The 25254-nt window shown below is 34.2% G+C and overlaps 1 protein-coding gene across 1 annotated transcript; it reads left to right on the forward strand.

The window, feature by feature from the left end:
* Window positions 1–1112: 1112 nt before the first annotated feature.
* On the forward strand, window positions 1113–22838 carry LOC149538609 (exonuclease 1-like). Its single transcript, XM_089799924.1, has 13 exons — window positions 1113–1226; window positions 1427–1463; window positions 1552–1732; window positions 3960–4038; window positions 4155–4199; window positions 4314–4463; window positions 4622–4745; window positions 20363–20463; window positions 20795–20892; window positions 21014–21106; window positions 21277–21445; window positions 21659–21728; window positions 21852–22838. The coding sequence occupies exons 1-13, from the start codon at window positions 1149–1151 to the stop codon at window positions 22586–22588; spliced, it is 1962 nt and encodes a 653-aa protein (XP_089656050.1). The 5' UTR covers window positions 1113–1148; the 3' UTR covers window positions 22589–22838.
* The last annotated feature ends 2416 nt before the right edge of the window (window positions 22839–25254 follow it).

Raw genomic sequence — 25254 nt, forward strand, 5'->3', positions numbered from 1 at the left:
ATGGAACATTACTCTTGTCACTTCTTACAAGGTCAATATAGCCTTGTTTTGTAACAAACATGCCTCTCGACTCTCTCTGGAGAATTAACTCAATTTAACCTTAAGGTTCGCTATTTAATCATTAACAAAATTGCATATCAAAGTCATAACCATGTCCATATAATTTATACTTGAAAATGCCCCAATAATGTGTACTCAAAATTATAAGTATTTATAGACAAATGTCCTGGTAGTGATGCACAAATGGACCGCTTATGGATCAAAAAAATTTAAAAAGGCCATAGAAAAGCAAAGTTCATGCTAAAAACAAAACTTAGAGTTTAAATATGTATTATCTATTAGTTTTAATTTGTAAAAAATACAAATTATTTATTTATATATTTTAAATTTAAATAATACATTTTTCTTATCCCAAATTATAAAATTATATTGGAATATTAATTTATTAATTACAACAGAATTAAAAAAATATTAAACATATAATTAATTATATTAATTTAATAATCTTAACAATAATATATATTTTTTCTATGCTTATAATCAAAGCAAATAAAAAAAGTGAAGTTAAATAATATAATAAATATAAAATTGAAATTGTGAAATAAAAAATACTTTTATGTGATTTATTAAATCTAAACTATGGGAAGGAGCAAAATGGAGTCATATAGCTTTAAAATGAATTTGAAGGGAGAAGTAAATATTTGAAAAAAAAAAGTTCATATGGTTCAAGTTTTCATCCAATCAAAATATTGGAAAATAATTTAAAAAAATTAGATGCATATTTTAGTCAATTTTTATAAAAAAAAAAGTAAAATAAAGATATGACATCAAGAACTAATTATTGAATATATAAAAGTTATTAATAAACTTTAATTATTTTTGTGTTCTAGTAATTAAAAATTTATGATCCTTTTATCAATCAACCGTGGGAAAAGTATTGTAAGCAAACATGTATAATTCAAATTTGGGCGAATACTCACTTCGTAAAATCATAGGAAGAGAAACAAAATTTAAAAATGCGAATGAAAGGGGTTATTATTTTGTTTCGGTGGCCAAAATTCCCCGCCAAAAAATTGAAAATTTGATGTCACAGGCATAAAGAGAGACGCAGCCTGGCTTTTTCCTTTCCCAACTCTGAAGCAAAAATCATGGGGGTGAAGGATCTTCTGAAGCAAATGAAGCCTTACATTCAGACCGCGCATATCAAAAAATATGCAGGGAAAAGGGTAATCAATACCATCCCCATCATCACTGGCATCGCTTGCTTGTTCTTAAGAACTGTAAACTTGGGTGTATTCTAAAATGTTTATTTCACAATCTCTTCATGCGTCTGTTAAAGCAGTAGGCTGACTAATTGCCTTATACGATGATTTATTGCCTTATAATATTTTCTTCCCCCGATAACTTTTTGGCTGTTCTCCAACAGGTTGGCATTGATGCATATTCTTGGCTTCATAAAGGGGGTACAATCCTATTTAATTCATTTGTTGTAAATCAGTGATACGCTAAGATTTTTCGGCTGTCAGATGACCTGACTTTGTATTGAATCAGCCTATTCTTGCAGCATGGAGATTTGCCAGAGTGGTGCGAATTCAAGCAGTTCTAAGCTTCCCTATTTGCAGTATTGCATGAACAGGATCAATATGCTTAGATACCACAATGTCATTCCAGTAGTCGTTTTTGATGGCGGTAGACTTCCATCAAAAGCAGCCACAGAAGAAGAACGTCAGAGGTTTGTTCACTCTTAAACGTTATACCACGTGGATCTGAAAGCGTGTACTGTATGTTTTGTCATTGCCCCATTGATTTCTCTGACCCCTGTTGAATTCACGATCTCACATTGTCAAGATTGCAATACCGTAGAGTTAAGAAGCTGTTTTCTTTACAACACCAAGCTTAGAATGCCATTTGGCTTAAAACTCGCGTCCTTGAGATTACTTCTTAGTACTGTAAATATCAAGATCAGAATATATAATTTGAAAGCTCGCTTATTATTTGAGATGAGAACCAGCAAGACAATATTGTAGCTAAGTGACTCCTCCATGTACTCGCCCACTCTAAGTTCTGTGATTTAAATGATTTAGTGAGTTTTATTTAATTTGATACAAAATTTATTATTTTTTGATTTAGGGTATGAAACATATTTGAATACTATTATTTTGACGTACCAATTAAGAGTTGAGATTTAAAGAGTATTCATTCTGTTACACTGCCCCAGCCTCATCTTCTGAGAATGTTAGGCTTTCAACTGAAGAATACTTAATTTTTTGTTGGCTATTTCAAGCCATTCAACTTTGTTAATGAAAATGTACATTAAACATTCATTTTTAAAATTTGCCTGCTTTTGCCAGAAGTCCGGTCTGCCCAGATTCTAGAATCAGAGAGTTTTAAACCATGCCATGGAATTTAGAAGCCATGTTCATTGAACATCAAACTTGGAGCATCATTTTCCCAACATCAGTTCGGCATTAGATTAGAACTTTTTTAACATGGGAATCATCCTTTTCGGGGTTTAAGCTAGGGGAATCTTTAGTGCAATTTTTCTGCCGCAGCATTGGACCATAACTTGCAGCATCTTGGGTAGACATTGTTTTTGATGAATTATCCTAGCCCGACTTTTAGATTTGATCATCCAGACTGAAATGAATTGTTTTTCCCTCATTGTGCATGCAGTTTTTTTAAAATTGACAACTGCTGTAAGAAGGATTACGATTTAAAAACTATACGGGTGCAGCATAGTTTTGAGACACACTTTTAACTCATATACGGTGAAGGGAGAGAAACAACATCTGAATCGTTCCTCTGTTCTTTATATTCTTTGCAAGCTATTCTTCAAGAGCCGGAAATTATGTGTTGAAGGATTTAGGTTTCTAAGTTTCACTAAGGATAGAGCACTAAGTCATGGCAGTCATTTTCCCTATGTCAATTTTTGCAAGGGCAAGTACTTAATTCATGTTCGCAGTTATGTGTATGTATGAAATTCAAACCCATTCCGACAATCCCTTTCCTTGATTTCTGGCATAGATGGGCTATATGAAATTATCGGCGATGGTCCACAAAAACCCTGATCTGATATGCCTTAACAATAATTTCTTCTACCTTTTTGACATCTTTGTGATTATTTTGATTAGGGCTTACAGCTATTTCTTGAGTTCTTAAAAATATCAACAATATTTATCAAGTTCTCCTCTTGCTCCTTTACATATGTTGTGCCTGACTAAAAATATGTAAACCATTATTTTGTTAATTGTCTTTTATTGTTTAGGTAAGATTTTAAAAGAAAATCCTCTCTGCACCAGATGAATATGAATACTCTCTGTCACACACATCTTTTATAATTTTGTCCATAAGTTGAAACTATACGAACAGGGAGGAAGAAATAGAAAGCTGGGGACATTGGTTTTACCACATACCATTTGGAACAAACTTTTTTTGGACTGGCTTCAGCACTGGAATTTCTAACAGATCTGTAAAACGTAATATCTAATATGTCCAAGTTTTTTTCGACTTGTTAGTGAGGTATTATTATTGCTTGTACTATTTTTTCAAGTGTCTATTCGTTTCGGCTGGAGGATTGCTTCTGTGGGGATCAATCAGTTGCCTTGAGGTCAAACAAAAAAGCGGAATCTTGCAAAACTAGTGAATCCATTTTTCTTAACTGAGGGAAAGCAGCCTATCCTAAATAGTGTCTAAATAGTATACTAGGCCAACGGAAGGTAATTTTTAATAGTCGAATGTATTGGAACTCTGTACTGCAGGATAAATACTATGCATTATATAATTTGGTGACCTGGGCCAGCAAATAACAATAGTATACTCAAAATTTGTGTGTTCCTTCCTAATGTGACAAATTTGGCTGAGAAGCTTGTGGAATGAAGTCTTAGCCAAAAGTTGCGAAGAAGAGGATGAATTACTAACACCTTTAAGGATTAATGAATTCTGTGATTTTATCATTACAGGAGAAGAAGTACCAACCTGGAACAGGCTCAAACTAAGCTATCAGAGGGAGATATTAATGGTGCTATTGATTTTTTCCAGGTGTTTCCTCTTAGCTAGTAGCATGTCAAGATTTGTATTGCCTTCAAATCTTCTACTTCATATTTAACTTTATTTTTTACCAAGTATAGCTTACTCTTAACATCTTCTAATTACAGAGAGCAGTAGAGATTACACCATTCATGGCACATGAACTTATCCAGGTAGTTCTATTTTAATAAAACAACTGCCTCATGCCTGTTTCAGTTCTTATCTGAATGCTTTATTCTAAAGCTGACCCTAATGAGCATTTTAAAAAATAAAACCCTTAATTACAGATTCTTAAAACAGAAGGTGTTGAGTTTGTTGTTGCACCTTATGAAGCTGATGCTCAATTAGCTTATTTGTCCATGTTGGACCCCAAAAAGGGAGGATTGGAGGCAGTCATCAGTGAGGACAGTGATCTAATGGCATATGGCTGCAATGTGGTGCGTGTGGCTCCTAAACTTGTGTGCTGGACCCTATAATCTAAGAATTGAGCAAGATTTGGAAAATAAATTCTGATTGCAATGATAACTCTTTCAGTGACATGAGTTTTTACCATGAAAAATTTAACAATTTTGTTCTTTGAAGGTGTTTTAAATAGGTTATGTATAAAATGGATAAGTATGGAGATGGTGAAGAAGTTGTGATGGACAAGGTTTTCAGCTCGACACATGTACCGGCTGGTAAACTTTCATTCAGAGGCTTCAATCAAGAACTATTTACAGGTTATTTCCTATGGCTCACTCATCACAATATCTGCTGTTATTAAACAAAATTTATGCCATCTTCACTGGTTAGTAAAAATGACACGTCATGCCCCTCGTTCTTAAGAGTCTTCACCAGTAATGTTATGTGACTGTGTTAAAACTTAAAGTAGAAGAATACAAAAGGATTTGAAAATATCACTCTCCTGCAATGTCCCCTTCAGGAACTTTAAGCAATTTGCCTTAAATTTCCCTAATTAGGGTCTCTGTATTATGCTTGTAACTATGTACTGTTTGATTAGTATAAATTCAATAATGTACATATAGAGTTACAATTTGCATGATATGAAATAGAGTCCTTTGAAGTTCCATTCAAATTATTCGTTGCCAATATGGAGCCCCAGTGGGAGACATGGAAGGAGCCTTTGAGACTACCCAACAAGTTTAGGGGTATGGAAGTAAACTGTCATGTTACCTCTTGCTTAACTCTTTGGAGTTCAGGGGTGCGGAAGCACATTCGTCATTCAACCTCCTGCTTAAGCCAAATGGATCTTTTGCTAGTTGCTCTCCTTGTATGTACCATATCCCCCTTCCACAATGGAATGATCGGTTAATTGGACTTCTAAAGAAATCATTATATCTATCCATGATTGTAAATATGGAAAGTTAGGCTGAGAACAAGGATCATATCTGAATCTGAAAGTGTTTTGGAAGTTTTGTAATTGCTATTCTTTTTAATGATGATCTTAAGATCTGAAAGTATATTGGATTTATTCCTGATGATTGAGACTTATAACTGAAGATGTGTTTCTTTATTTATTTCCATTTGCTGCTGCTTGATCTGATGCAATAGACTGCTGAATGCATTCAATTGGTTCAATTTGTAATGCTTATCAGATTTTATGCTATTCTTATGTTTATTCCCCTCACACAATCCTTCCCATTTCATTAAATATCCTTATCTCTAACTGAAAAGAGAGGCTTTTTCAAAATGGTGCATCCTTCCCAAGGGAAGCACCTATCTATCAAGGATTGTAGCCCATAGTTATTACCTTCCCAATCTTCTCATTCTTTATTAATAACTGTAAAATATGTAATTACTGTCTATTTTATAATTGCAGCATACAATATGATTGACATTGCTTCATGTAATATTCTATATGTGCATCTGCTACTGTTATTCCCATGAGCCCTGCTTTTCTACTTCTCAAATTCACTGTTCTTCATCTTAGTACATTCACTACTTTATATCTTCTGAGTCTGCAATTGTCTTTGATTGAATTCTTATCCTTCTCTTTCATTTCAAAATGAATTCATCTGCATAAGTTATGGGTTGAAGGGTCACCACATTTCATGAGAATTGAGTCATCGCTTTTCATGATTGCCTTTGAGAATAATATGATATTCCCCAAAATTGATCTCTCTTGGATGATCTCCTCAAATGAAGCCTTCTTTATTTCCAATATGAGGGAGAGTAACATCCCTTCACCATAACTGCCCATTTGCAACATTTTCATCTTTTCACAATTACCACCCTAAAGAGTCATCACATTCTATCATTTATGCCCTTTAAGAGAGTCACAACCTTTTTATTTGAAAGAGTCATAAGTCATAATCCTTCATCATTGCTGCTCCTTAATATAGCCACAACCTTTGTTACTTATTCTTATTGAAGGAACCAATTTCATATTTTCTTCTCATCCTTCTTTTGCTTTCTGTTAAAGATTTGCATCTTCCATTCCTTCTTCTTCCTCCATCCTCTTTCCCTTCTCAAATGAATTTCTCTTCTCCCTTTTATATCTCATATTTGAGAGTCACAATTTTCCATCTCATGCATTTTGATTATTCTTTAATCTAAACTAAATTTTACTTATAGTTGTGTTTATATTATTTTATTTTTTAACAATTTAAATTTGTTTTTTAGTTTTGTATTATTAAATTCTATTTCAAAAAGAATAGATTACAACTCTGAGTTCCATTATCATTAGGATGACAGAGAGAATAATGAGAAAATACTCATCGAGATAATAGAGAGCATAAGAAGAAAATACTCATTAGGATGATGAGTATTTTCTCCTTACACTCTCTATCATTCTGATGAGTGTGATTTGAAAAGCTGATGCAAAAATACTCACAATTGAATCCAAAAGTAGTGCACAAAACTTATCTTATGAATTGTGGAAATCTATCATTAGGATAACAAAGAGCATAAGGAGAAAATACTCGTCATCAGGATCTCAATGATGAGTGTTTTCTCCTTATGCTCTATGTCATTTTGTCATCTTGATGATGGATCAAGAGTGTGATCCAAAAAGTTGATGCAAAAATACTCACCCAATTGAATCCAAGAGTAGCATACAAACCTTATCTCATAGATTGTGGAAATCTACTCACTATTAATCATATATATTAATCCTTGACTTAGTTATTGGATGCTCTCCCAAAGGCCCCAAATTTGGATCTGGATGTGGGTGCTGATTCTAATGCTTGTGGATGTTCATAGGTAGTGTTACAACTCTATGGATATGCATCCACAACACATCCATGAGGAGTTGTAACCCTACATGAGGGCATCCCTCAACATCCCTAAGCATCTAGATGCATTTAGGCGTCCAAAACAATAAAAAAGCAAAAAGTGACTTCAACTTCAAAGAATAACTTAAAACATGTGCTAAAAGATGCCTTGGTAGAATGTATGTAGTTAGAAACAAGGCCAAGAGGACAATTGCAAGGAGAATTGGCAAGGAAACCATTTAACACTTCATGAACTAGATGTCAATGTTGCTAAACAAGCATAGAGAGATTTACAATGCAATATAATTCTCAAAAAAGATATGGGTGTTTCTTTAAGAGCTGGAGTAGTTCATTTTTCCTATAATGAATCTCAACCAATGTTACCTGGGGATGTGTCCTCGACCTAAAAATCCCTTTCCTTCTACCAAAAGCATTTTGGGGACTTTGGGATAGATAGGGGACATCACCAACCTGTCCCTCTTTTTGTGAAAATTAATAGGAAATGTCCTAGAAACTTGGGGACTTCAAAAGTTTGTTTTGGGGTCGCCCATACATCCTGGGGATGTCTTGGAAGTTGATAGGATGGATGGGTGTACCCAATTAGATAAGCAACATTAGTGCTTAATAAATATTTATCTTTTTACTTTTAAAGTGGGCCTTTGAAGTCTACTCTAACATGCTTATTATTGTTTGGTAGTTAATTCTTGCTATTTGGAGTGCTTTGATTAGTATTTGACAACCTTACATTAAGAATCATGAAATTAAAAATGCTATTACGGTCATGCTACACTCTCAGAAGCATAGAGCAAACTATTTGCAAGGTGTCCTTTGTACCTTAAAAAAATTTGCTTTCAAATGTGGTGATTGTAATATTTGTTGAAAGATTTAAAAACAAAATGTCTCATAATTTAGGTTTGAAATATACATACGGGTACAATCTTTTTAAATTTCATTTTGCTGGTGTAATTAAATATCAACTATTTACACTTACCTTGAGCATTATTTAGGATAATGCATTGCATAGTAATTTGTTGTTGAGACACCTAGGAGTTTGCATCTCAATCATGCACATGGTGTAGGAGAATTCCACTCTAGGTGGTGATAGTTGTTATCTCAATCCACCTTTAGCGCACATATCACATTATCATCTTCATCATTGCACATACTTCATTGCATAATGGAGTATGATCATTATCATCTTCATCATTGCACATACTTCATTGCATAATGGAGTATGATCATTGTCATCTTCATCATTGCACATACTTCATTGCATAATGGAGTATGATCCACCTTTGGTGGACATGTGATTCCACCTTGTGTAGGTAATAGTTTATCTTCTCCTTATCATTATCTCTTATCGCTATTCTTATATAAGGAAGGCCTATTATGTATATTTTAATCAATCCATTGGGCTCAATCAATTATGTCCATGTAATCCATTGATGTTCATTATCAATAATATCATTCTTGTACTTTAATGCAATTATCTTGCCAATCTCCTGTGGAAGCTATCTTGGTCTTTCATTTGATTTTGGAGGTGTTGTAGAGTCATTTAAAACTCTTAACATATATCTCCAAATAAAACCGACTATGGACCCTAATATTGAAAAAACAAAAGTAAGATTTCAAATGCCATATAAAAAGGTGGGTGTCAAATTTGAAGTTATGGGTAGCATTTATTTTTATAACTTACAAAGGATATACAAAAAAGACAAGGATTGAAACAAGATGTTTAATGAAAGAGCATATTAAGCCATTTGTTGCTGTCCACTTGCTCAAAGGTGTAAACGTTTCCTTGATATTACTATTTTGTAAAAAATGCCTCTAGCCCACACTTTAAATAGGCTTATTGTACTTGCAAATGCAACGTACCTCCCTTTCCTCGCACTCTAAATCTATTCCTTACACTCTTTATCGAGAATAACCACTAGCATAGTAACTAGAAATTCCTTTGTCCTTCCTTGGGCATGCACAACCCTTTATTCAATTTGGATACATATTTAATACGGCTTGGATACACATCAAATATTGTGCCCATGTAATCCATTGATGTTCATTATCAATAATATCATTTTTATACTTCATATTGAAAACAATTGGTTAATTGGGTGGTGTCTTTGATGTTACACAAAATGTCATATCTTTGCTAGTCAGTGTATGCTGAGCTCACTTGGGTGATGAAGATAGTGTCCTGTATCTACCAAGCACTCTAGAGTTTGCCAAGTTTAGAAGACAATGTCTACTAAGTTCACTCGGGCAACAAAGAGAAGTTCATAGAAGATTGAGTGTTAATCGAGCTCACTCGGTTAATGAAGGAAAAGTTGGATAGAACCAGTGTTAATCGAGCTCACTCGGTTTCCAAAGGAACTTTGTAAAGATGTAGTGTTAATCGAGTTCACTTGGTTAACACAAGAAAATCATTTTTGAGTTAGTGTCTACTGAGTAGGGTCGACTAACAAAGGATTTTCTTGTTTTGACATATTGAGTTCAATAGATTTGTTTGTTGGTTCTAGCTGATTGAGGAGATGAGTATTAACTATTCTAAGTTGTATTCAAGTCGACTTGACAATTTGCATGTTATAAGTATAAGGTCAAGTTGAGGATTAAATGTGTGCAAGTGAATGGAAATATAGTAGATGCTTAGAGGAAGCAAATTAGAAGGATAAGAAAAATATTCTTGTGTAATTACAAAGATACATTTGATTAGAAAGGATCAAGTATACAAGCCAGAATTGAGATTTGTAATTAACAATTTAGTTGCATCAGAAATTAGGTCATCTCATTGTTACTCTCCAACCATTGTAGCAGTGATCTAAATCTTTTAACAGAGTTGGCTTAACAACTATTTGTAAATCCTCTAACAAGGTGGCATTTCTAGATTGAAGTGTCTAAAAACCTCTTACAAGGCCACTCCTAATAAGGTGATTAAATCCTCTAACAATGTCACAGCTAACAGTGTGTTTTGTAACCTTTAACATGATTGGCTCCTAATAGGGCTCACTTCAGAAGAGTGAAAATCAATAACTAGTTGCATGAAAATCAGTAACTAGTTGCAATTGGTGGTTTTTCTCAAATTAGTTTTCCACGTTAAATCTTGGTGTCACTTGTGTTCATACTATTTCTTTTATGTGTATGCAACTAAGTTAAGTAAGGTTAATCACATAAAATATCTTAAGATTTGCATGTTAAGCATCTGCTGAGTTACAACATTTGCTAGTGTACATCGAGTGCTTGTGTGTTTACTGAGCATCAGTATTTTCAGTAAAGTTTGTGTTCTGTGTTGACATCTAAGGGCTCTGGGATTTATTTTATTGATAACTAATTCACCCCTCCCCCCTCAGTTATTCCTCTTATATTTTCAATAATTGGTATGAGAGCTTAGTTGGTGCTTGCAGAGACAGTTTTAAGGACCTAAGCTAAAGATCAAGATGTCTTATAGATGGGAGATCCCCAAGCTGAATAGAGATAACTTCAAGGCTTGGCACAAACTCATGAGGCTATACTTGGCAACCATTAGAGATTTAGGGCTAAAGTACTTAGACACCAAAAACACGACACTTGTTGGAACTATGACTGTTGAAGAAATTGTAGAAAACAAGTCATAACATTATGATGATTGATATTGCTTCATCTTTCTACTATGCCGAATTTGACGAAGTCAAAGATTGTGGAACTATTTATGAAATGTAGATCAAGCTAAAAGTCATCTATGGAGGAGATGATAATGTAAGAAGAGCTAAAGCTGAAAGTCTCAGAGCACAATTTAATCAAATAAAGATGATAAAAGATGAGAACATTGCAAAGTACAGTGACAAAATCAAAGCCAGTGTTTGTGCAATCAAAGTTTTGGGAGGAAAGATTGAAGATGAGATAGTGGTAAGTTTTTCAGAACACTTCTTCCTATTTATGCAATCAAAGTATCAACAATTCAAGAAATGAGATGCAATCCAAAAAATGATATAACATTAGATGCAGTAGTTGGAAGATTGACAACATTTGAGCTAGATAATTATGTTTCTAGTTCTAGCAATCTTGAGTTTGCATTTGAAGCCAAGATGTCACACAAGAAGAAAGCTAAAAAGTTAAAAGTCAAACAATTTGAAAGTGAAGAGGAAGATAGTTTTGACAGTGATCATGGAACTATTGAGGCATTACTTCCAAAAAGGTATCCCAAAGTCAAAGGAAAGTACAAAGGTAAAATTCTTTTGATCTGTTTCTCTTGTAAAGAAGTTGGATACATTGTTGCAAGATGTCCAAACAAAGAAGACAAAGATGAAAAGAAGCACAATACAAAAGCAAGAAGAATTTCAAGAACTTTAAGGACTACAAGGACAAAGGTAAGAAATCTTATTTTATGGTTAAAGATCCAGATAGTAGTGATGATGATGAAATGGTTTATATTGCTGTAAAAGATGAATCTGATGATGAAAGAGATAAAATGACTCTTATTTCTCGTGTTAGCAAAAATGATACATAGATTATTGATATTGGTTGCTCACATCATATGATTGGTGACAAAACAAAATTTGAATATATGGAACATAATGATGGTGGAAGTGTGAGATTTGGAAACAACGAACCATGTTGCATAAAGGGAAAAGGTTGTATCTCGCTAACCAATGAGCTTAGATGTGATAATGCTTATTGGGTTGAAGGACTAAAGCATAATCTACTGAGTGTGGCATAGTTGAATAACATTGGATTAAGGTAGAATTCATGAACGGGAAGGCCAAACTGTTGGATGGAAAGAGAAATTTGGTTGGGTCTGGTAACCAAACAAAAGACAACCTATTCTACCTAGATCTTAGTAAAAGTTCATGTTTCATTGCTCAATTAGAAGAAAGTTGGTTGTAGCATAAAAGGCTATGTCATGTGAACTTTGATAATTTGATCAAGACAAGCAAAAACAAAAGAGTGAGAGCTATTCCTAGTTTGAGGAAACTTGATATGGGCCTATGCAAAATCTTTTTGTTATGATTGTTCTAGAATGATGATTATAATGTATTTGAAAGATAAGTCTGAAGCATTTCAAAAGTTTAAGTGGTATCTGGCAAGAGTAGAGAAAGAAACTAGAAAGAAGTTGAAGTGTTTAAGGTCAGACAGAGGTGTTGAATTCATTTTTAATGAATTCAATGAATTTTGCATTGAAAAAAGAATTAAAAGACAAGTATCAACTCTTGGTACATCACAACAGAATGGTATAGTTGAAAGAAGGAATAGATCCATCATGGATTGTGTAAGAACTTTGATGATAGAAAAGAATGTTGCAATCAAATATTGAAAGGAAGCAATTAGCACTGTAGTGCAAACCTTGAATAGAGTACAACTAAAGAAAGACTCAAATCAAAGTCCTTATGAACTATGGTATGGCTACAAACCTAATGTAAGTTATTTGAAAATATTTGGTAGCAAATGTTATATCTCGAAGGAATCTAAGAAAAGTAAATTTGATGTCAAAGGCGATGAAGGCATATTCTTGGGATTGTCTTGCAGAAGTAAAGCATATAAATGTTTGATCATAGAAAGTGCACATGTGAGAATTGAAAAGATTGTAGAAAAGAGTGAAGAAGAGAGCAACAAAGAAATTGAGGATTACATAAAGTTTATCTACTATGAACTTGATACATTGCCAAATCCAATTGGAAGTCAACATGCTTCACCTCTCGAGTCCCCAAAATCTCCAGAGGCTATCGAATTGCAAATAGTGCAACTCGAGTCATAGTCTAAAGGACCCAAGTCTCAGTCAGAAGCTATCGAGTTGTTGCCAGAGCAAATTGAGTCTGAAGGACCCGAGTCACAGGTAGTGGGACTTGAGCTTGATACAAAAAATCATGACAAGGCCAGTGGAACAAATTTTAAATCTAAAGTACTTGTGTTAGCAAGACATGTCAGAAGGCACCATGCACCCAATCAAATCATTGAAGACAAGTTAGATGGAACAATGACAAGAAACAAATTGAAAGGTACATGTTTGCTTATTGAATTTGAGCCTATATTAGTTAAAGATGCTTTGGATAATGAAAATTGGATTGGAGCAATGAATGAAGAGATAAAACAGATAGAAAGGAACAAGACTTGGACTTTTGTCCCTAGACCCAAGGATAAGAATGTAATTGGCACTAAGTGGGTTTTCAGAAATAAGTTGAATGAAGATAGAGAAGTTTTCAAAAACAAGGTAAGGTTAGTATGCAAAGGCTATTCTCAAGAAGAAGGTATTGACTATGGTGAAAATTTTGTTCCTGTTGCAAGATTAGAAGGTGTTAGAACTTTACTTGCTTATGTTGCACATAAACGATTTAAAGTTTATCTAATGGATGTGAAATCTGCATTCTTGAATAGAATTCTTAAAGAAGAAGTTTATATAGAACAACCAAAAGGTTTTGTAGACCCCAACAAAAAGGATATGGTTTGTAAATTGTACAAGGCATTATATGGACTCAAAGCAAGCTCTTAGTGTTTGGTATGAAAGATTTCATAACTACTTGATAAAGATTTGTTCAAAGAACAAATGATGACAGTAGCTTGTATATCAAAGGACCAGACAAGAAAATTTTATTGGCTGAAATCTTTGTAGATGACACATTGTTTATTGGAAATGATGACTTGTGCAAAACTTTTTTAGAAGAGATGAGTAAAGAATTCGAGATGTCCATGTTTTGGAGAGATAAAATTCTTTGTTGGATTACAGATTCACAAAAGAAAAATTGTATATACATTACTCAATCCAAATATATCAAGGAGATATTAAAGAAATTTGGAATGGAAGATTTAAGACCAGTTGGAACACCTATGTCTACTAGACATAAGCTTTCCAAGAATGATGATTCCAAAGAGGTAGATTAGAACACATACTTAAGAAGAATGATGATTCAAAAAAGGTAAATCAGAACACATACAGATTAATGATTGGGAAATTGCAATATGTAGTACATACAAGGCTTGATATTGCATTAGCAGTTGGTATGGTGGCAAGATTCTCAGCAAATCCTAAAGAAAATCACATGATGGCAATCAAAAAAATATGAGGTATTTGAAGGGTATTGAAGATTATGGATTATGGTACAAGCAAGGAGGCAATTTGGATTTGAAAGCCTTCATAGATGTTGATTGGGTAGGAAGTGTTGATGATAGGAAGAGCACTAGTGGGGGAGCGTTTTTTTTTGGTAAAAGACTAGTGTCTTGGACAAGCAAGAAGCAAAATTGTATTTTTCAATCTACAATAGAGGCAGAGTATGTGGTAGTAACAGTTAATTGTTCCAATGTTTGGTTCAAGCAACTGTTAGCAGGCATGAAGATATAAATCAAGGATCCATTGGTTATCTTCTGTGATAACACAAGTGCAATTAATATATTAAAGAATCTTGTGATGCATACCAACACCAAGCACATTGCAATAAAATATCATTTTTTGAGAGAATTGGTGCAAGATAAAGAGGTAAGATTGGAATATGTGAATGCTAAAGAACAAATTGCAGACATATTCACTAAGTCATTATCTGAGGATGCATTTTTGTATCTAAGAGGTAAGTTAGGGGTCATTCCCCTATTTGAAGCTCACGAAAATGAAGTTTAGTGATGCATCAACTAGAGCATGTTGAAGATCAGTCAGTTGATGCAGTATTGAAAAGAGCATATTGCATATGAATCAATACATGAGGTATATTGATATTCATTGAATATTATCTTTGGCATAAGATGTCAAAGAGGGAGAGTTTGCTGTCATATTCACATAAATTTGATAAAGGGATAGTTTTGTGATAAGGGAGAATTTGCTTGAAGATGTCAAAGAGAGAATAAATCTGGTTTGATATCAAAGAGGAAAAATTTGTTATTAGAAGAAGATGCTGAAGACAAAGTTTGTTGACAGAGGGAGAAATTGAAGGTAGAGGGAGTTCACACTGATAGAGGGAGTTCTCATGGATGAGAATCAAAATGGAACTAAAAATATTTTCCCTATTTTTTGCTCCAAAATTTTATTGTATTATGATATGTTGTGTTGCCATCAATGCCAAAGTGGGAGATTGTTGAAAACTATTAGTTAATTGTGTATTGTCTTTGATGTTACACAAAATGTCATATCTTTGCTAGTTAGTGTATGTCGAGCTCACTCGGGTAATGAAGATAGTTTCTTGTGTTTGCCAAACACTCTAGAGTTTGCCAAGTTCAAAAGACAGTGTCTATCAAGTTCACTCGGGTGACAAAAAGAAGTTCGTAGAAGATTGAGTGTTAATTGAGCTCACTTAGTTAATGAAGGAAAAGTTGGATGGAACCAATGCTAATCGAGCTCACTCAGTTGCCAAAGGAACTTTGGAAAGATGCAGTGTTAACTCAATTCACTTGGTGAACATAGGAAAATTGTTTTTGAGTTAGTATCTATTGAGCAAGGTCGGCTAACAAAGGATTTTCTTGTTTTGGCATATTGAGTTCAATAGATTTGTTTGTTAGTTCTAGCCGACTAAGGAGATGAATATTAATTATTTTAAGTTGTATTCAAGTCGACTTCACAATGTGTATGATATAAGGCCAAGTTGAGGATTGAATGTGTGCAAGTGAATGGAAATATAGAAGATGCTTAGAGGAAGCGAATTAGAAGGATAAGTAGGATATTCTTGTGGAGATGTAAAGATACATTTGATTAGAAAGGATCAAGTATACAAGCTAGAGTTGAGATTTGTAATCAACAATTCAGTGGCATCAGAAATTAGGTCATCTCATTGTTACTCTCTAACCATTGTAGTAGTGATCTAAATCTCTTAACAAAGTTGGCTTAACAACTATTTGTAAATGTTCTAACAATGTGGCATTTCTAGATTGAAGTGTCTAAAGACCTCTAACAGGGTGATTAAATCCTCTAATTGGGTCACACCTAATAGGGTGTTTTGTAACCTTTAACAAGGTTGGCTCCTAACAGGGCTCACTTCAGAAAAGTGAAAATTAGTAATCAGTTGCAATCTGTGGTTTTTCCCAAATTGGGTTTTCATGTTAAATATTGGTGTCACTTGTGTTCATACTATTTCTTTTATGTGTATGCAACTAAGTTAAGTAAAGCTAATCACAAAAAATATTTTAACATTTACATGTTAAGTATTTGTTGAGTTACAACATTTACTAGTGTAAACCGAGTGCTTGTATGTTTACTGAGCATTAGTATTTTCAGTGAAGTTTGTGTTCTGTGTTGACATCTAAGGGACTTGGGATTTATTTTAGTGGTATTTGATTCACCCCTCCCCTCTCAATTACTCTTCTTATATTTCCTACACTTCAATGCAATTATCTTGCCAATCTCTTGTGGAAGTTTCTTGGTCTTTCATGTGATTTTGGAGGTGTTGTAGAGTCACTTAAAACTCATATTTCCAAATAAAATTGTCTATGGACTCAAATATTGAAAAAACAAAAATAAGATTTCAAATGCCATATAAAAAGGTGGGTTTCAAAAATGACGTTGTGGCTAACATTTACTTTTATAACTTACACAGTATTTACCAAAAAGACAAGGATTGAAACAAGATGTTTAATGAAAGATCATATTAAGCCGTTTCTTGCTGTCCACTTGCTCAAAGGTGCAAATGCTTCCTTGATATTACTGTTTCATGAAAAATGCCTCTTGCCCACACTTTAAATAGCCCTATTGTACTTGCAAACACATCGTACCTCCATTGCTCACACTCTATATCCATTTCTTACACTCTTTATCTAGAAGAACCACTATTATAGTAGCTTGAAACTCCTTTGTCCTTCCTTAGGCATGTGCAGCCCTTTATTTAATTTGGATAAATATCTGATATGGCCTGAATACACATCAGTTATTGCGCCCATGTGTGCACAAAAAGCCTTTTGAGTTTCCATGCATGCCAAAGACTTCGTAATTTGATTTTATTAAACTTTGACATAAATCTTTTTCCAAATTTAACTTAAAATAAACTTCACTCATTCATTTTTTAAATTTTCTTTGCTATAAACAAAACCTACACCAAATGAGAAAGACAAGTGGAATGTTTTTCTATTCCAACAACCCATTTTTTGGGTTGTTTTTAAATTAAACTCTACTATTTTTACATATTGTAAAGTGTTAAATTGTGTAACATTTTTGTACCTATATTGCTTTTAAAAGGAATGAAAATATCCTATAATAACTTAGAAAAATTGTGTTAAATATATGTGTACATGTTGTTTATTAATGTTATATCCAGCTGTATCTATGTTGGAGGTCTTCAAAAATGACTATCCACGTGTCCATGCAACTTTGACCACTATACCTCTTTCTCTTGGGAACTCAAGAAGACATTCACCTGTTTTGGGAAACTCCCGCATTCTCAAACCAGCAGAGCACTAAGTTATTTTAATCAAATATATTAGGGTTTACTTACTCTTTACACAACTGCAGACTGTTCATATTGCATGAAGACTACCTTATATTATAATACGAGAAACCCTCCCGCAAAATGTATTTAGCAAAGTTTTTGTGCAATGTTAACTTGCTAAATTTGTCCTTTTAGACAAAGTTTTCTTGATTAAAAATGATGATAAATAGAGAGAGCAGAGAGTTTGATCTTACTAGCAGGCATGGGCTATTAGAGATTTCATTCTGCAATTTCGTTTCCATTGACCAAAAATGTTTATATGATTTCAAAGGAAGGGCAGGTTTATCTCATACATAATGTTCGGGGCTCCTCCCGTAATGGCCTGCAACAAAAGTATTTATCTGCAATGTCATTCCTCACTAACTTACAACTCAAATGTCTTCTTTGAAAGTTGGAACAAATTAAATTCTACTTACACCTTTGGTTTTCTACCATTGCTTCAATGGAACTGTCACTTTCGTCATCAGAACCAAATCTGTCACCACTTTGTCAGAAGAGCATCTTCTATTCATATCAATGCTGACATTCATGAACTGACCAGCAGTAATATCTTTTATACACACTGTTCTATCAAATGCCTAAAACTTAAAATATGACCTAGAAATGTATTTGAATACCAGAAAATCTCTTATCTCCAGCTCGTAGTGGTTAACTGACTTTTCCCAACCCTGTCGGAATTCCAATTTATTTATGGAACACCATACTTGCATATCCCACTCCTGCCCATCTAGGCCTTTTCGAACACCATATGTTCATCTGGGCTGTTTAAAAACTGAGAAGCAAATACTAGAGGAATGTGCTGCAGTAAATGCAATGCACAATCAGGCTTTAGAAGTTTTTGACAGTGCACGTGAAATAAAAGAATGAAAATGATGTATAAAACTTACCAATTTTCTTTGCAAAGTCTCTGAGTTGAATTTTGAAGCAAGAAGCAGACCCAAAGCACTGTTTAGCATGGTATTTGTCATGCCTTTAAAACACTTCTCACTGCAGTCCTTGCATGGTTTAGAAAAAGCTCTCGAGTTTCTTCATCCTCCATGACAAATGCAAATGAAAAAGCTGGTACAGCTGTTGCCTAGATATACCCTCACTGAATGCAGAAGACACGTCATAATAGAGACACATCAAAAGTTTGGAAAAATGGGAAATGCTAGCATTCAGTTTTCACTAGTCATCAGATTTTTTTAAACGGAAAATGCTAAAAACTACCGGCAAGGGGGAATCGGATGCTCTAAATGCAGACATTAATAGAAAAGAGGGCCCACCAATCACAGGATGAAGAACGAAGGTATTCGTGCTTGGATGGCGGCTCAGGATCAGCCTCATGAAAATCTTATATTCCCTGAGGAGGTTCTACCCTGCGGAAATGCTCTTTAATGGAACTCTAACTTTAGCTGGTGGTGACCAAGAAACCACTGGTTTCGCTTGGTGGGCTGGTAATGCTCGACTTATTAATTTGTCAGGGCTCATGTGGCTCATCCCGGATTAATTGTATTTGGAGCAATGGATTTATTTGAGGTGACGTATTTTGTACTGGAAAAACTTATGTATGAGATTGATTTTACTTCCCCATGGGGAGTCGGTTCTGGTGGGGAAATTGTGGACTTGCACAAATGACTCTATTAAATAATAATTGCTTCTCTATGGTGGGGAAAATCTTCGGGAAACTAAAGACAGTACAAAAATAAATTTGGAATGACTTGGATATTGAAATTATTCATTTTATTTATGGGAAAAACTGTAACAGCCAACTAGACAATAGCAGAATTCATTTGATATCAACTTTAATAACAAAATTTCTATATAGGATAAATTGTGGGGACACAATTTATGGGGAAAAACTGTAACAGCCAACTAGACAATAGCAGAATTCATTTGATATCAACTTTAATAACAAAATTTCTATATAAGATAAATTGTGTCCCCACAATTTCTTAGATGCAAATTTAATAGATAGAAACACAGTGAAAACATTAGTCTTTAATAGATAGAAACACACAGTGAAAACATTAGTCTCCTTTCTTAACACAGTGAAAATATTAGTCTCTTGTCTTAACACAGTGAAAGCATTAATTTCTTGCCATAAAGACAGGGACTAGAAATAGATTACTTACTACACTCTCACTCTCGTGATAGTTGCCACTCAACCTGATGTTATTGGACTTAAATTTGCCAATGCATCTAATGTTTGTAATAGGTAAACGATAAGAGAAAATTGAGCAGTACAATACAAAGTGGAAGAATAAAAGGTTGATCAGAAAAACAGTCTTATATTCTACAAAACTTGATATGTTCGTTGTAGTTGCCAGTTTTTCAACACTTGCACAGGGTATAAATAACTCCGGACTAGCATATGGAGATGATCTGATACATATCTTGTAGTTTGAACTTTTTGTTCCTGAAGCTTAAGATATACTTGAAGCAGATACACTAGACATTATTATTTGGTTAAAAATGTGAAAGGAAGCGGGATGCTGGAGATACTAATAGCTATTGAATGAGCTATTTGTGGAGCTTAAATATAAACAATTGCTTGGTACAATGGGCTTCAAGGGCTCAATTTGTAATTTTGTATGGTGCATTTGGATATTTCAGATCTAACAGACTAAAAATGCAACTTTCAATGACAAAGAAAATTGTGCCTTGTTTCTTATCTTACGTTCAATCGTATTTTATGTTTGAAATTTGGAGAATTGATTCTGACAATTTTCAGAATGAAAAATAGATGAAGTGACATTTGTTTAATTCTTTGCCTTGCAGGAATGTGCGTCTTAGCAGGTTGTGATTTTCTGTCATCTATCAATGGCATAGGGATTAAGCGAGCACATTCTTTGGTATCCAAGTATAAAAATTTAGATCGGGTATTGTTTATTATCTTACTCATGAATCAAAGGCTGGAAAAATCTTTGTTGCTGATAAAAGTTATTATCTAAACTGCGGTGCTTGTCCACAAAAACCAATATTGATACCCTATATTTTAGATATTGCCAAGCTTCTACGAGTGACATATATAGTGGTGATGATAACTAGTATTATTTTCTACTTAAAATCGTAGTTGATCTATGATATGATTGGTACTTTGAACATATTTTGTTATAAATTGAGAGTAAAATCGATTGATTTGTAATTTGAAGTTGGAGATGGAGGTTGTTTACGGGCAAATGAGATTTATGTGTAACTATTCTAATGCAGGTTCTTTCTATCTTGCTATTCGATAAAACACATCAGATACCTGAGGATTATGCTAACTCTTTCAGAAAGGCAACTGCAGTTTTCCGTTATGCAAGAGTGTAAGTTTTCTAGCGCTTCCTTGGTTGATATTGCAGAGTAGTTTTTCACTTGATTGTCCATTGGTGTCAAAAAATACAGTGTTACCACAACACCAAAGCTAATTTTTAATCGTTTCCATAGATATGATGCAAACGCGAGATGCCTCTCATTTCTGAGGCCACTACCGGAAGGGTTTTTAAAAACATTTGAAGACAATGTTGATTTCCTTGGCCCGTATCCTTGATCTGGATTGTGTTCATTTCTCTTCCAGACTTTCTGTAACTTCAACATGTATAAACAAATCCAAAAACTGAAATGCTTAAGAATCTAATAAACTAATAGTGACATGCATAGGCTTTTCATAGACCATTTTTCAGAAAAAAGTTCCTATAACAGACATTCAGAGATTTGCCTCCTTCAATGGTTATAGCCATCGCTGAAGGGCGAATGGATCCAATATCCATGGAAGCTTTTAATGAGTTCCAAAAAATTCCTTCACAAGGACACCAGTTGCCCTCTACAGAAGAGGATAACGCCTTCTACAACCTGTCAAGAAGACTGCAGACTGGGAAAGTGAGTCATTCATTCAAGGATCTCTTACATATTTTTAGCATGAAAATTGCTGTTCAGTGTGCACTGATAACATTTGAGTAGACGGTGCTGAATGCCCCATTGGGTGTAAGTTGTAATATGTGATGCATTTTTATGGCTTAAAACAGTTTGTATTAGCAATTATTCCTTTCTTTTTCAATATGGAAAATTCTTTGTTTTTTTGGTGTGATCCAGAATAAAGCTTGTTTTGGAGCTGAAGAGAAGGGTTCTCAAATTCTAATACATGCATCCTACAGGAAACAAGGCAAGTATACAGAAAAGTTTCATAGTCTAAAAGCAATTTTATTTGATTTTTAAAAAAATGAAATCAAATTAATTTCCTGTGTCAATGACAATTTTTTGATTTTTTGATTTTTTTTTTTTGCAGTGAACAAGGAACAAGAGTTGGAAGTTATTTCCGAGGAAAATGCAGAAACAAATTGTTTGTTACAACGCCAAGTGGCTTGCCCTTCTGATCGGGCTATGATGACACATTTCCGAATAATAGCTGAACATTCATCTTTGAATAAGGCATCCCTTGCAGTTGATCATAATGAGGGTAATGAAATGGAGAACAATGCAGGTGTTTTGGACGTCAAAGGACCAAAAAGGGTATTTCCTCCCATACCAGACAACAATCCTTTCAAGAGATCAAAACTAATCGATTCTGTTTCTCTTGGGCAAAGCAAATCCTTGTCTCAGGAAGCAACTCATCATGATTTAGCTGACACCCATTTGTGCAAGAAAAGTGACATTCAAGTGGAAGGAGCCCGCACTAACATAATTTCCAACACGCAATTTAACATAAATGAAAAGGAACTTCCATCTCCAATGAACTCGGGTGATCTTGAAGTTGTTTCACAGAATGCTTCTGCCAGTCCAGTTTTGGAATTACAAGTCTCAAATGGGACACAAGTGATGAAGCAGATAACCACCCAGACATTTGTAAGTAGAGCTCATTCTCAAAACATTAAAGCTCCTTTGAATTCCTCGGCATCTCCTATTCCATTTAGCCAAACGTCACCTCGCATCGAGCCCAAAACCAAAACAAGAGGCGGCAAATCTGGTAGCCAAAGCTTACCTCCAAGGAGCAATTGTATAACAAAGTTCTTCACCACAATCTGAATATAATTGATGAAGTTACACAGAAATATACTAATACTTGAAAGCAGTTAAACCTTGATTCTTTTGGTACCATGTGCCCTTGTATCTCACAGACTCGGTGAGATTTCAGTGGTGCAATTATAATTTCAGTCGTGGGTCTTACGGGTTGTGTGGCCTTATGAAAACATCAATTCATTCATCCCATATTCAAACTGAGTAATTTTATCCATTAAGGACTTCTAAAAGTGAAAGCATTAGATTTTTAAGGTTATACATGTATCAAATGTAAATTTAGTATAGCAATGGTGAAAATTTCATGTCCACATTCTTGAATTTTATGTCAACTGAATTATAAAAATTTCTGTTCACGTTCTTGTGTTTTTTTTGTCAACCGAGTTTTGAAAATTTCATGTCAACTGACAGAGATCTTTACGAAAATAATAAATACATGAATGGTATGTTTTCAGTCAAGAATGATAATACAATAAGTATGTTTAGTTTCTATTTGTATTTATTTTTTAAGATTGGGCTCGATCTTTAGTTTATCACTTTCTTACTTTAGACTAGCTGTGTAGTTGTAGCTATAAATGCTTAGTTTTTAAAACACAAATTCAAATATGGGACTGACTGAATCTTTTTTATGGCAGTTATGTGTTGGCTCAAAGCACATAAGTATTTGTTTGATGTTTGATTTTGTATATTAAGTAGCCTTGGTTCACTTCAAATCATGAGGTAAAATAAATAAATATATACATTTCATTGTGATGTGAATATCAAGATTTAACTGTGTGATTTTTGAGTCAAACTCGATGACCCATGTTTCATGAGTAGTGATTCAACATGAATCCATCTCTCATGAGAATAAATGGAACACTTAGCACTCATTGGATCTAGGTGATGCTCACAGGGGTGAAGCACCGGGACTTCCCGGGAGGTCACCCATCCCAGTACTACTCCAGCCCGAGCGTGCTTAACTACGGAGTTTCCTCCACAGTTAAACCCAAAGCTTGCAACCCCATTTGCAAAACTTTCACCAAGTGTTGTGCCTTATGAACCATCCATTAGAAAGCCCCTTAAGCTCATCAATTGATAAGTAGGAGATGATTTCCACAGCTAGTCAAATTGTGATGTGAATATCAGGATTTAACTGTGTGATTTTTGAGTCAAACTCGATGACCCATGTTTCATGAGTAGTGATTTTTGATGTGAATATCAGGATTTAACTGTGTGATTTTTGAGTCAAACTCGATGACCCATGTTTCATGAGTAGTGATTTTTGATGTGAATATCAGGATTTAACTGTGTGATTTTTGAGTCAAATTCGATGACCCATGTTTCATGAGTAGTGATTTTTGATGTGAATATCAGGATTTAACTGTGTGATTTTTGAGTCAAACTCGATGACCCATGTTTCATGAGTAGTGATTCAACATGAATCCATCTCTCATGAGAATAAATGGAACACTTAGCACTCATTGGATCTAGGTGATGCTCACAGGGGTGAGTATTTTTTAAGGAATCTGAATTGCATAAGCATCGAGAACAGTTTTCACAATTATTTCTTTAACCCATCAATCAATATTCTTACAACGTTTAACCCAAGTGACAATTAACAAAACAGAGGACAAAGTGTAATCGAAAACAAGAGGAAATGAATGAAGAAAGTTGGGATTATATTAAGGTGTCTTAATTGAGTCATTGATTCGACATAAAAGTAATGAATGCACGCCATACAAATGTTTAAATGTTTAGATTTTTAGAGCAGTTTACTCCTAAGAACCTTGCAGGATCCCACTTTCTTCACTCAGTTATTGATTTCAAGCTTTGGGAAACCTCTCCTTACTAAGGTGGGCCATAACAATATCACTTACCTGAAAATATAATTTTCTGCGCTTCTAATCGGCTTACTACTTACAGTGGTGTTTATTCTCTTCTATGCTCATGATCTTCATGAATAGTTGTAGCAAAATCTTCTTCATTTCTATTTTTTTTCTCCACAGTTCTAAGATCTTTAAATTCAAATACTCCCGTTGGATGCATACTATACACAATATAGAATGGGCTAAGACCTGTACCCCTATTTGGAGAATCATTAAATGCAAATTCAGCTTGTGCCAAAGTGAAATCTTAGTTTCTAATTGTGTTCCCAACAATATATCTCAATATGTTTCCCAAACTCCCATTAACCACCCTTGTTTGACCATTTGTTTGGGGGCGATAAAGAGAACTGAAATTTAGATTTGTTCCCAATTTCTTTCAGAGTCCTCCAAGAATGTCCTACAAACTTGTTATCTCAATTAGATATTATATTTTTTGGTATAGCATGCAATCTCTCCACTCCTTTGGAAAACAAAATTGTGATGTTTGTAGCATCACCAGCCATCCTACATGATGTAAAATGAACCATTTTTGAAAACTTATCCACAACCACAAGGATTGAATCATCGCCCATTTGAATTTGATACAAACCCAAAACATAATTCACACTTACTAAACTAGCTAATACAAATCAACATTCTAACTCATTCCTTTGGCATATTGACAAACCCTACATTTCTTCGTATCTCTTTGACATCCATTTGCATCCTTGGCCAATAAATATTTGCGCTAAATTGCAAAATATTTTATCCTATCCAAAATGACCAACAAGTATGCCTAAATATTCTTCTTTCAATAAATTATATCTC

Source organism: Cupressus sempervirens, chromosome 9 (assembly GCF_028749045.1).
Source record: "Cupressus sempervirens isolate cs-2001-9-10 chromosome 9, ASM2874904v1, whole genome shotgun sequence".
NCBI lineage: Eukaryota > Viridiplantae > Streptophyta > Pinopsida > Cupressales > Cupressaceae > Cupressus > Cupressus sempervirens.